The sequence below is a fragment of the Trachypithecus francoisi genome, unplaced genomic scaffold, assembly GCF_009764315.1.
Source record: "Trachypithecus francoisi isolate TF-2019V2 unplaced genomic scaffold, Tfra_2.0 Contig01714, whole genome shotgun sequence".
Taxonomy (NCBI): domain Eukaryota; kingdom Metazoa; phylum Chordata; class Mammalia; order Primates; family Cercopithecidae; genus Trachypithecus; species Trachypithecus francoisi.
Window position 1 is genome coordinate 767,770 of NW_022681451.1, and position 12,624 is coordinate 780,393.

At 52.6% G+C, this 12,624-nt stretch overlaps 1 protein-coding gene across 6 annotated transcripts in view; it reads right to left on the reverse strand.

Annotated features, from left to right (window-relative positions):
- DHRSX (dehydrogenase/reductase X-linked) overlaps positions 1 to 12,624 on the reverse strand; it is a 272,447-nt gene that overhangs the window by 27,371 nt on the left and 232,452 nt on the right. For all 6 annotated transcript variants that reach the window (XM_033199225.1, XM_033199278.1, XM_033199234.1 and 3 more), the window contains one exon: positions 9,647 to 9,854. In XM_033199225.1, the coding sequence (XP_033055116.1) occupies positions 9,647 to 9,854 (208 nt within the window). The remainder of the gene's footprint in view (positions 1 to 9,646; positions 9,855 to 12,624) is intronic.

The window sequence follows — 12,624 nt, forward strand, 5'->3', positions numbered from 1 at the left end:
ATGTGGCTTAGAGAATCCATGTGGCTGGTCCAAGGGTGGCTCAGAGTTCACATGGCTGGTCCTACTGTGGCTCCGAGAACCCACGTGGCTGGTCCTGGTGTGGCTGCGAGAGTTCATGTGGCTGGCCTTAGTATGACTCAGAAAATCCATGTGTCTGGCCCTACTGTGGCCCATACAATACATGTGGCTGGTCCTAATGTGGCCGAGAGAATCCATTTGGCTGCCCTTAGTGTGATTCAGAGAATCCACGTGGCTGGTTCTAGTGTGGCTCAGAATTGACGTGGCTGGTTCTAGTGTGGCTCAGAGAATTCATGTGGCTGACCCTAGTGTGGCTCAGAGAATCCACGTGTCTGCCCTTAGTACAACTCAGAGAATCCACAGTGGCTGGTCCTAGTGTAGCTCAGAGAATCCACACCAATGTTGCTCACAGAACTCGGTGAAACCAAAACATCTGCAGGGCCGCACCGGCTCTGGAGGCTCTAGGGAAGGATCCTTGCTATCAATCACAAATATCTCCGATCAATCACAAATATATTGGCTCTTGAGCACTGGGCACCTGATTGTATTCCGTAACTCCAGCCTGTACCCTGACAAACGTCAACTCAATTTGGGGCATGTTACTTCTTGAACATGAAGCCACCACCTTCTACGACATGAGCAAGGTGATCGGTTCAATGCATCTATCCAAAGCCATTGACAGCCTGTCACTACGCACAATGGATAAGCACGTCAAAAAATAAAACGTGCTTCGGCCACGTGGTCTCGTGGAATGTTAAGTCGGCACACATAATCACTTATTAACTAGCGCGGGGTCTTCTCAAGTTGAATCCACTTGCCACACTGCATGGCCAGCAACGACTGACTTCGGTGTTTGAAATTCACGGCACGTAGCAGGGTTTCTATCACAGGGGCGTCCTCATGGATGCAGAAAGAATCATTGCTCTTTCTACTGTGGCCTCACCCACCATGTATTTTACTTTGTTTTGTTTTATTTGAGACGGAGTCTCTCGCTCTGTCACCAGGCTGGAGTGCAGTGGCACGATCTTGGCTCACTGCAACCTGCACCTCCCAGGTTCATGCGATTCTCCTGCCTCAGCTTCCCGAGTAGCTGGGAGGCTCATTTTGTATTTTCTTAAGTGAAGGCAGGGTTTCACCGTGTTATCCAGGCTGGTCTTGACCTCCTGACCTCAGGTGATCCTCCTGCCTCGGCCTCCCAAAGTGCTGGGATTACAAGCGTGAGCCACTGCGCCTGGCCGGAGATGGAGTCTTCTTTAAAGAGGTGATTCAGGTAAAATGAGGTCATAGGGTGGGCCCTGATCCAATAGGACTGAGGTCCTTATAAGAAGAGGAGATGAGGACACAGACACACACAGAGGGACAACCAAGGGATGACACAGGGCGATGATGATATCTGCAAGCCCAGGAGAGAGGCCGCAGGAGGAACCAGCCCTGCCCGCACCTGGATCTCAGACGTCCAGCCTCCAGGACTGTGGCAGAATCCGTGTCTGTTGTTGATAACCCCCCGGTCTATGGTGTTCTGTGACAGCAGCCTGAGATAGACGAAGACACCCCATAGGAAGAGGAGGTGAGACACAGACACACACAGAGGGATGACCCTGTGAGGACACAGGGAGAAGACGGCGTCGACAAGCCCAGGAGAGAGACCTTAGGAGGAGCCAGCCCTGCCCATACCCTCATCTCAGGCGTCCAGCCTCCAGGACTGTGGGAGAATCAATGTCTGTTGTTTGTAAGCCACCCAGTCTGTGGTATTCTGTGATCGCAGCCTGAGATGGACGAAGACATCCCATAAGAAGAGGAGATGAGGACACAGACACACACACAGAGGGACGAGCCTGTGAGGACACAGGGAGAAGAAGATGGTGTCCACGACCCAAGGAGAGAGGCCGCAGGAGGAGTCAGCCCCACCCACACCTTGATCTGGGGCCTCCAGCCTCCAGAACTGTGGGAGAATCCATGTCTGCTGTTTAAGCCACTGGGTCCGTGGTATTTTATTACGGCAGCCCCAGCAAAGCAATGTTCTCTCCTTCAAGAGGTCAGTCCGAAGGTACGAATTATGAAAAAGGGGCATATTTGGAAAGAGTCAGGGCCATCAACCATGAAGTTTCCAGAAAGCTCAGAGGCGGCATCTGTTAACACGGTCACTGTCCTCTGCAGACTAATCAAGCAGAAGTGAAATGTGGCTCAGGTGAATGCCTGTCATCAATATTCATTTTACATCATCAAACTGCTGAAGCGAAAGAGGAGAACAGGAAAAGAAAAGCAGTGTGGGTTGAATTGTACGTCTCAAAAAAACTAGGGGGAACTGGCCGGGCGCGGTGGCTCACGCCTGTCATCCCAGCACTTTGGGAGGCCGAGGCGGGAGGATCACGAGGTCAGGAGATGGAGACCATCCTGGCCAACACGGTGAACCCCCGTCCCTACTAAAAATACAAAAATTAGCCGGGCGTGGTGGCACGTCTCTGTAGTCCCAGCTACTCGGGAGGCTGAGGCAGGAGAATCCCTTGAACCCAGGAGGTGGAGGTTGCAGTGAGCCGAGATCACACCACTGCATTCCAGCCTGGGTGACAGAGCAAGACCCCGTCTCAAAAAACTAAACTAAACTAAAATAAATAAATACACAAAAAATGTTAGAGCCGGCTCTGAGCTGGCTCTGGGTCTCAAGGCCTTTGACTCTGAAGTTCCTTGATCTGCTTTGCAATCTGTATTCCTTTCCTGGCACATTGTCTAAACAAATGAGCACAGACTGGATGGTTCAAAGTCACCGAAATTCCTCCAGTGAATGGATGACTTCTGGAGACCAGAAGTCTGAAATTCAGGAGGGGACAGGGTCGTGCTCTCTCTGGACGATCTTCTAGGGGAGGATCCTTCCTGCCTCTGCCAGCTCCCGGGGACTCCAGGTGTCTCTGGGCTTGTGGCCACATCACTCCAGTCTCTGCCTCTGTCTCCACTTGGCCTTCTCCTCTGTGTCTGCATCTCCTCTTCTGTGTCTTACAAGGGCACCTGTCATTGCATTTAGGGCCCTTCTTATATGTAGAATGGCGTCAGAATAGTTAACATTATGTGTTAACTTGACTGGATCATGGGGCGCCTAAATGTTTGATTGAATGTTACTCTAGGGTCACTGTGAGGGTGGAGGGGACGGTCCTTCCTGCCTCTCCCAGTCCCTGGGGGCTCCAGACATCCCTGGCTGAGGGCTGCATCACTCCAGTCTCTGCCTCCATCTCCATGTGGCCCTTCTCTCTCTCTCTGTCTCCAAACTCTCTACTTCTTTTTTTTTGAGACAGAGTTTCACTCTTGTCACCCAGGCTGGAATGCAATGGCACGGTCCCAGCTCCACCTCCCGGGTTCAAGCAGTTCTCCTGCCTCAGCCTCCCGAGTAGCTGGGATGACAGGCGCGCACCACCATGCCCAGCTAATTTTTTGTATTTTTTAGTAGAGACGGGGTTTCATCCTATTGGTCAGGCTGATCTCGAACTCCTGACCTCAGGTGATCCGCCCACCTTGGCCTCCCAAAGTGCTGGGATGACAGGCGTGAGCCACGGCACCCGGCCATTTTCTACTTCCTGTAAGGCCACCCATCATATTGGATTAAGGTCCATCCTAATGATCTCGTATTCACTTAATTCCATCTACAAAGACCCTATCTCTAAATTAGGTCCCAGTTATAGGTGTGTGGCGTTAGGATGTGGACATAACTCTTCAGATAAGAGTTAATGGCGGTCAGGTGAGGTGGCTCATGCCCGTAATCCCAGCATTTGGGCGGCCAAGGCAGGCAGATCACTTGAGGTCAGGAGTTTGATTCCAGCCTGGCCAACATGGTGAAGCCCCGTTTCTACTAAAAATACAGAAATCAGCTGGGTGTGGTGGTGCATGCCTGTGATCCCAGCGACTCAGGAGGCTGAGGTGGGAGAATCATTGGAACCTGGGAGGTGGAGGCTGCAGTGAGCCGAGATCGCACCACTGCACTCCAGCCTGGGCAAGAGAGTGAGACTTGTCTCTTTCCAAAAATAAAATAAAATAAGAGTGAATGGCCTATGAGCAATACCATCACGGTTTTTCTTTAATATGCAAGTGTTTTTATAGGAATGAAAACTCTCTTGTTAATTGCACTTGGTGATATATGCTTCCTCAGCTTTCTTAGGTGATAATGAGACTCAATTCTTATTAACTCTGCATGAATCTGCTTTGGAGCATCTAAATTGTTTAGGAAGTAGCTGTCATTTCTGTTGGGTGGGGTTGTTCTGGATGTGATCTGCGTATCTTCATTATGTAAAATACAGATCATGGCCGGGCATGGTGGCTCACGCCTGTAATCCACGCACTTTGGGAGGCCGACACGGGAGGCTCCTGAGGTCAGGAGTTCGAGACCAGCCGGGCCAACATGGCAAAATCCTGTCTCTACTACAAGTACAAAAATTAACCAGACGTGGTGGTGCGCGCCTGTGGTCCCAACTACTTTGGAGGCTGAGGCAGGACAATCACTTGAACCCAGGAGGCGGAGGTTGCAGTGAGCCAAGATCACACCGCTGCACTCCAGCCCGAGAGACAGAGTGAGACTCCATCTCAAAAAAAATGAATAAATAAAACAGACATTGCTTTGATAAACACTATCAACCCCAAAGTGTGCTCTCAGAATAACAGACAGGCGGCCCTCCACCAGTGCTGTACGAGGAAGGGGTGCTCCTGTGTGTCTTTGGTGAGCAGCAATACCTGCCAAGGAGGCCCCATTTCCCAGGTTCTCCATCCCATGCCTTGCCTTGCTCCGTGAGTCACGTCTGCAGCAAGTGCTGCTGGCTGGGCTAAGACTCCTTGTTCCCTCCTCCCTTCTGCCAGGCCCTCCTGTACAGCAGGCACCACACACATACGTGGAGCCCCGAGTGGGTGTCACAGAAGCCTGGCCCCCAACGTGCCCAGCTCAGCCTGAGGCCTGGGGTTAGGGCAGCCGGTCACGGCAGGGCTGTTCTTGCCAGCGGGTTCCAGGCCAAGCCTTCAGCATGGAGCCCGAGGTGGGAGGGCTACACAGTCCTACAGAGAGTCCTCAGCTGAGAGGAAGCCTGAGAAACACGCATTTCTTCCTCTGGGTGCTGTCACGCATAGGTGTGAAAACAGGAAATGCCCCAGCCAGCACACACACCTCACCTGTGCACACTGGCACGCACACAACTCACCTGTGCACACGGGCACTCATGCACCTTATCTGGTCACACTGGCACGCACCTCACCTGTGCACACCGGCACACACAGCTCACTTGTGCACACGGGCACACACACCTTACCTGTGTACACGGGCACACACACTTGTGCACACTGGCACACACTCACCTCACCTGTGTACATGGGCACACACACCTCACCTGTGCACATGGGCATGAATGCACCTCACCTGTGCATATAGGTACACACCTCACCTGTGCACAGGGGTACACACACCTCATCTGTGCGCATGGGCACGCACACCTCACCTGTGCACGCTGGCAGGCACACACTTCACCTGTACACACGGGCATGCACACCTCACCTGTACATGGGGTACACACACCTGACCTGTACACACGGGCACACACACTTCACCTGTGCATACGGGCACACACACCTCACCTGTACACACAGGCATGCACACCTCACCTGTGCACACTGGCACGCACACACTTCACCTTGCACACTGGCACGTATACCTCACCTGTACATACGGGCACACACACCTCACCTGTACACACGGGCATGCACACCTCACCTGTGAACACTGGCACGCACACACTTCACCTTGCACACTGGCACGTATACCTCACCTGTACATACGGGCACACACACCTCACTTGTACACACGGGCATGCACACCTCACTTGTACACACAGGCACGCACACCTCACCTGTGCACAGGGGTACACACACCTCACCTGTGTACGTGGGCACGCATACCTCACCTGTGCACACTGGCACACACACTTCACCTGTGCACACGGGCACGCACACCTCACCTGTACACATGGGCATGCACACCTCACCTGCGCACGTGGGCACGCACACCTCACCTGCGCACACGGGCACGCACACCTCACCTGTGCGCACTGGCACGCACACCTCACCTGTACACACTGGCACGCGCACATGCCCTTGCTTCTTCAGAGCACTAGGAAGGAGAAGCAGCCCCTCCTGGCCATAGGCCCTGCTCTCCATGTCATCCTCTCACCTGCCCTTCCCTGCACAGCCCGGGGCTTCCTCAGCTGCCCAGAGAAGACGAAGTTCTGGCCAGCCACGCCTCTTCCCTCCCACGACCGGCAGGGTTCACACTTTATGCAGGATCCCGTGGAGGCCGTCTCCCTCATCCCACACCCTTCAGCAGAGAGGCTCACAGGCACAAGAGCTCAATCTGACAACACAGATGGGCCAAGATATCCTAGGAGGCCCCCACGGCCCTCTCTTCCTTCCATCCTGCCCCTCACTGTGCAGGGAAATGAAAACTGTTAGGAGCTGGCAGGGCCTGTGCCCCTGGGCTCACCTCCTCACAGTCCTGAGGGTACTCCAGGGCCAGGGGATGGGGAGGGCGCCCACCCTGCTGTACATTCCAGAGGCTGGCACCAAAATCTGATGCTGGCATGGCCAAGCAGCCAGGTCTTTCTGACTGTGGCATTAACGCTTTGTGATCCTCGGGCTGCAGAGAAATTCAAAGGCAAGTCCTACTGTGTGCTCTGAATTCCTACTGTGTTTCTGTCTCCAAATTCCTACATGGAAATCCTCATCCCCAGTGAGATGGTGTTAGGTGAGGCCCTTGGGAGGTGATGAGGTCACAATGGTGGAGACTCAAGAAAGGCATCAGTGCCCTTACAAAAAAGGGACTCCAGAGAGCTTCCTCGCCCCTTCCGCAGCCTGATGACAGCGTGAGAAGGTGCCACGTGTGAACCAGGAAGTGGGTTCTCGCCAGACCCTGGCACACTTCCATCTTGGACTTCCAGCCTCCAGAACCGTGGAACATCAATGTGTGTTGTTGATAAGCCACCCAGACTACGATACTTTTCTTTTTGTTTTTGAGATGGAGTTTTGCTGTTGTGGCTCAGGCTGGAGTGCAGTGCCACGATCTTGGCTCACCACAACCTCCACCTCCCGAGTTCAAGCGATTCTCCTGCCTCAGCCTCCCAAGCAGCTGGGACTACGGGCATGTGCCACCACACCTGGCCAATTTTGTATTTTTAGTAGAGAACGGGTTTTACCATGTTGGCCAGGATGGTCTTGAACTCCTGACCTCAGGTGATCCACCTGCCTCGGCCTCCCAAACTGCTGGGATGACAGGTGTGAGCCACTGGGATGACAGGTGTGAGCCACCGCACTCGGCCTGCTGGAATTTTTCTGATATCAGCTTAAACAAACTAAGATGATTATTCCCATAGAGGAACTGTTTTTATCCTTAAGGCAGGGTTAGGAGGAATTCACAAGAGAGACCTGTTGATGGACAGACAGTACACTGCGTGTCTCGACAGGAGTCCACACCAATGGCGCCTGCAGGTGTAGTGCCTGACATTCCCATGGGGGGCACAACGGAAGGTTTAAATATATCTGTTATCTTTTTCCATGTCTGACCTCTGTGTTTCTTATCCCTTCTAAAAACTAAAATAACAATATCATGGCACATTGCTAAGTCTACCAAGGACAGCAAATGGCTGGGGTTGTACATATCCCAGAGCACTGCACCCAGAGCACCTGTGCGCAGCAGATGCAGGGAGCACCACTTTCAGAGCACATGTGCCCAGCAGACACAGGGAGGAGTGTGCCCAGAGCCCCTGTGTCCAGCAGATGCAGAGAGCACCGTGCCCAGAGCACCAGTATCCAGCAGACACAGGGAGCACAGTCCCCAGAGCACCAGTGCTCAGCAGACTCAGGGAGCACAGTCCCCAAAGCACCAGTGTCCAGCAGACTCAGAGAGCACTGTACCCAGAGCACCAGTGCTCAGCAGACACAGGGAGCACAGTCCCCAGAGCACCAGTGCTCAGCAGACGCAAGGAGCACTGTCCCCAGAGCACCAGTGTCCAGCAGACACAGGGAGCACTGTCCCCACTCCCAGAGCACCAGTGCACAGCAGACACAGGGAGCACAGACCCCAGAGCACCAGTGTCCAGCAGACACAGGGAGCACAGTCCCCAGAGCACCAGTGCTCAGCAGACTCAGGGAGCACAGTCCCCAAAGCACCAGTGTCCAGCAGACTCAGAGAGCACTGTACCCAGAGCACCAGTGCTCAGCAGACACAGGGAGCACAGTCCCCAGAGCACCAGTGCTCAGCAGACGCAAGGAGCACTGTCCCCAGAGCACCAGTGTCCAGCAGACACAGGGAGCACTGTCCCCACTCCCAGAGCACCAGTGCACAGCAGACACAGGGAGCACAGTCCCCAGAGCACTAGTGCTCAGCAGACGCAGGGAGCACTGTCCCCAGAGCATCAGTGTCCAGCAAACACAGGGAGCACAGTCCCCAGAGCACCAGTGCTCAGCAGACTCAGGGAGCACAGTCCCCAGAGCACCAGTGTCCAGCAGATGCAGGGAGCACTGTCCCCAGAGCATCAGTGTCCAGCAGATGCAGGGAGCACTGTCCCCAGAGCATCAGTGTCCAGCAGATGCAAGGAGCACTGTCCCCAGAGCACCAGTGTCCAGCAGACACAGGGAGCACAGCGTCCAGCAGACGCAGGGAGCACTGTCCCCAGAGCACCAGTGTCCAGCAGACACAGGGAGCACAGCGTCCAGCAGACACAGGGAGCACTGTCCCCAGAGCATCAGCGTCCAGCAGACACAGGGAGCACAGCGTCCAGCAGACACAGGGAGCACTGTCCCCAGAGCACCAGTGTCCAGCAGACACAGGGAGCACAGCGTCCAGCAGATGCAGGGAGCACTGTCCCCAGAGCATCAGTGTCCAGCAGACGCAGGGAGCACAGTCCCCAGAGCATCAGTGTCCAGCAGAAGCAGGGAGCACTGTCCCCAGAGCATCAGTGTCCAGCAGACACAGGGAGCACAGTCCTCAGAGCACCAGTGCTCAGCAGACGCAGGGAGCACTGTCCCCAGAGCACAGCAGACGCAGGGAGCACTGTCCCCAGAGCACCCGTGTCCGACAGACGCAGGGAGCACTGTCCCCAGAGCACCCGTGTCCAACAGACGCAGGGAGCACTGTCCCCAGAGCACCAGTGCTCAGCAGACGCAGGGAGCACTGTCCCCAGAGCACCAGTGTCCAGCAGACGCAGGGAGCACTGTACCCAGAGCACCAGTGCTCAGCAGACGCAGGGAGCACTGTCCCCAGAGCACCAGTGTCCAGCAGACACAGGGAGCACAGTCCCCAGAGCACCAGTGCTCAGCAGACGCAGGGAGCACTGTCCCCAGAGCACCAGTGCTCAGCAGACGCAGGGAGCACTGTCCCCAGAGCACCAGTGTCCAGCAGACACAGGGAGCACAGTCCCCAGAGCACCAGTGCTCAGCAGACGCAGGGAGCACTGTCCCCAGAGCACCAGTGCTCAGCAGACGCAGGGAGCACTGTCCCCAGAGCACCAGTGTCCAGCAGACGCAGGGAGCACCACGCCCCACAGACAAAGGGAGATGAGTAACCTTTAACCCAGCTGGGATGCTGTTATGATGATTCACAGGGTGCACCCACCTGCTCTGAAGGTCGTCCATGTTCAGCTCAGCAACGTAATGGGTGGCGGAGGAGACGGTGAGCACTCTTGCACTGTGGCCAGGGGACCCGGACTCTCTCAGCGTATCCAGGAGAAGGTTGGTCAGCAGGAAGTGCCCCAGGTAGTTCAGGCCGAAATGTTCTTCGAATCCATCTCTGGTTTTCCTCTGAGGGACCATCATCACCCCAGCTGGACAAAAGAGAGGATCAGAAGGAGTTAGATTGGGGAGACAGTGGAGAAATCTCACAGACGGATTCCTGGGAGGCGCAAATGGGCCAGGACATTGGAGGGTGGGGTGTAGAGCTGGCAGCCATGTCTTCCTCCTGGGCTTCTGTCTCCTGCTTTAGGTGTTGTGGGGAAGATTCTAGAAGATCACTGAAGTCCCTTCCTGCCTTCTGTCTCTGCACCTCTGTGCCTTGACTTTAAAAATAACCACAGGTGGGGTGCGATGGCTCACGCCTGTCACCCCAGCACTTCGGGAGGCCGAGGCAGGTGGATCCCCTGAGGTCAGGAGTTCAAGACCATCCTGGCCAACATGGTGAAACCCCATCTCTACCAAAAAAATACAAAATTAGCCAAGCGTCGTGGCAGGTGCCTGTAATCCCAGCTACTCAAGAGGCTGAGGCAGGAGAATGGCTTGAACCCGGGAGGTGGAGGTTACAGTGAGCAGAGATCAAGCCACTGCACTCCAGCCTGGCAACAGAGCGAGACTCCGTCTCAAAAAATAAAATAAAATAAAATAAAGAAAAATAATAACCATCATGATAACACAGCCACACACATAAGACAGTGAGAATCTTCCAAATCACCAAAGGGGGTCCCCTGGACAATTAATGATTCTGGGTGGCCGGATGCAGTGGCTCATACATGTAACCCCAGCCTTTGGGTAGGTGAGTAAGGCAGATCTCTTCAGGTCAGGAGTTTGAGATCAGTCTGGGCACCATAGTGAAACTCTGTCTTTACCAAAAAAAAAAAAAAGTTACCTGGGTGTGGTGGTGCGTGCCTGTAGTCCCAGCTACTCGGGGAGGCTGAGGCGGGAGGATTGCTTGAGCCCAAGAGGCGGAGGTTGCAGTGAGCTGAGATAGTGCCACTGCATCCCAGCCTGGGCAACAGAGATCCTGTCTCCCTTCCCGGGCCCCCCACAAAAGAATTCTGGACAAGAATAGCTGCTATGGCACCCCCTCTTCACTGAGTGTCCTACAAACAAATTGCTCAGATGTCCTTTGAGAAATGCTGACCTCAGTATAAACACGGCCTGTCCTCACCCCTAGACCACAGGGCAGCCCTGTCGGTCACGATTCTATAAACATCATCACCATCGCAGATTCTGTGCTTGACACATTCTATCTCCCAGGCACAGAACACCCCCACCCGTCAGGCCAACCCCGGCTGAGTGCCTGCTCCCAAGTGTTTGCTGTGGGGGCCTGACCTCAAATGTCACTTGTCCTAGGAACACACACGAACTATATCATCTTGTACTTAGAGCAGACCGGCTCGCTTGGGTATTAATGCCAATGTGTATATGTATTTATACGTACATGGATAACACAGATGTGTATACACAGGCACGTTATATATGTATCTGGAATTCTGTATCTACACGTAAACTGTACATGTGAATATGGGCACATATATTCATATACATATATATGCATATGTATTTGTGTATGTGTTTATATAGGTATACACGGGTATATAACTGCATATATGCACAATTCAAAGATATATACATATAGAGATGTTAGCATACACATATACGTGTTCACGTCTTTACATGCAGATGTGAATTTTCAAATGCCTACAAATTTGTGCACATTTTATTTTACATATGTTGTATGCACGTGTGTATGAGTTTGCGTGTGTCCACATTTATTCCCATGTATATACATGGACATACACATTTACATCTTTGCATGTGTGTCTGCATATAGTGTATGTAAATATTACATGTTTCTGTTTGAATTGTATGATCGCAAGTATTTGCATATGCTCATATACCTACATACACACAACGTTCTGTCACTATTTGTACATTGGAACGTCTACATGTACTGCGTGCATGAACATGCACTTTGATCTGTGAAATCCCGTAGTTTTTGCATTTATGCACACATTTGCATTTGCAAATGCATTTGAGGTGTATGATTAATATACACACACACAAATCCATTTGCATATGGACACGTTTGTGTTCAAAGACGTATTTCAATATGGAGCTATATTGATATTTGTAGATCTGTTTCTCTATTTGTATATCTATGTGTTTGCATCTGCATGTGTACGTATTTTTCTATGCATAGGCATCTGTATATGTGCTTGTGTTTGCATGTATTTTATATGGTGCTACCTATACACATACGTAGGTCTAGCATTTCTCTAAGTATTTGTATATGTACATCTGCATAGTGTACATCTTTTTCTATGCATATGCATTTGTATATGTGCTTGTGTTTGTGTGTGCGTATTTCATATGGAGCTATCTATACATACATGTAGGTCTGGCATTTCTCTACGTGTTTGTATATGTAGAGGTGTATCTGTAAGTGCATGTATTTTTTGAGGTATATGCATTTGTATATGTGCTTGCTTTTGTGTGTATTGTAATATCCGTACGTATTTGTGCCTCTGTACGTGGACCCATTTCTCTATGAATTCTCTGATGTGTGTGCATTTGTGTACATGCCTGTGTTTCTGCACACAATCTTTCCAGTTGTACTTTACAAACACTCAAAACCAAAGCTGGCTCCTCCCAGACTCAGCGTTCCCAAGAACCAAGCAGGAGCCACGTGGCCTTATCGACCCAGCTGTGGAAGACCTACAGCGTTGCCACCGCTGCCCCATCCTAGGAATGACAAGACAGTTCATGAGGACAGCCGAGATTCAAGAGAGGGAGCAGGGACTCCAGCTCCCAAAGAGACGAGTGTGAAAAGAATGTGCAGGCCTGTTTTACCGCCTCTCG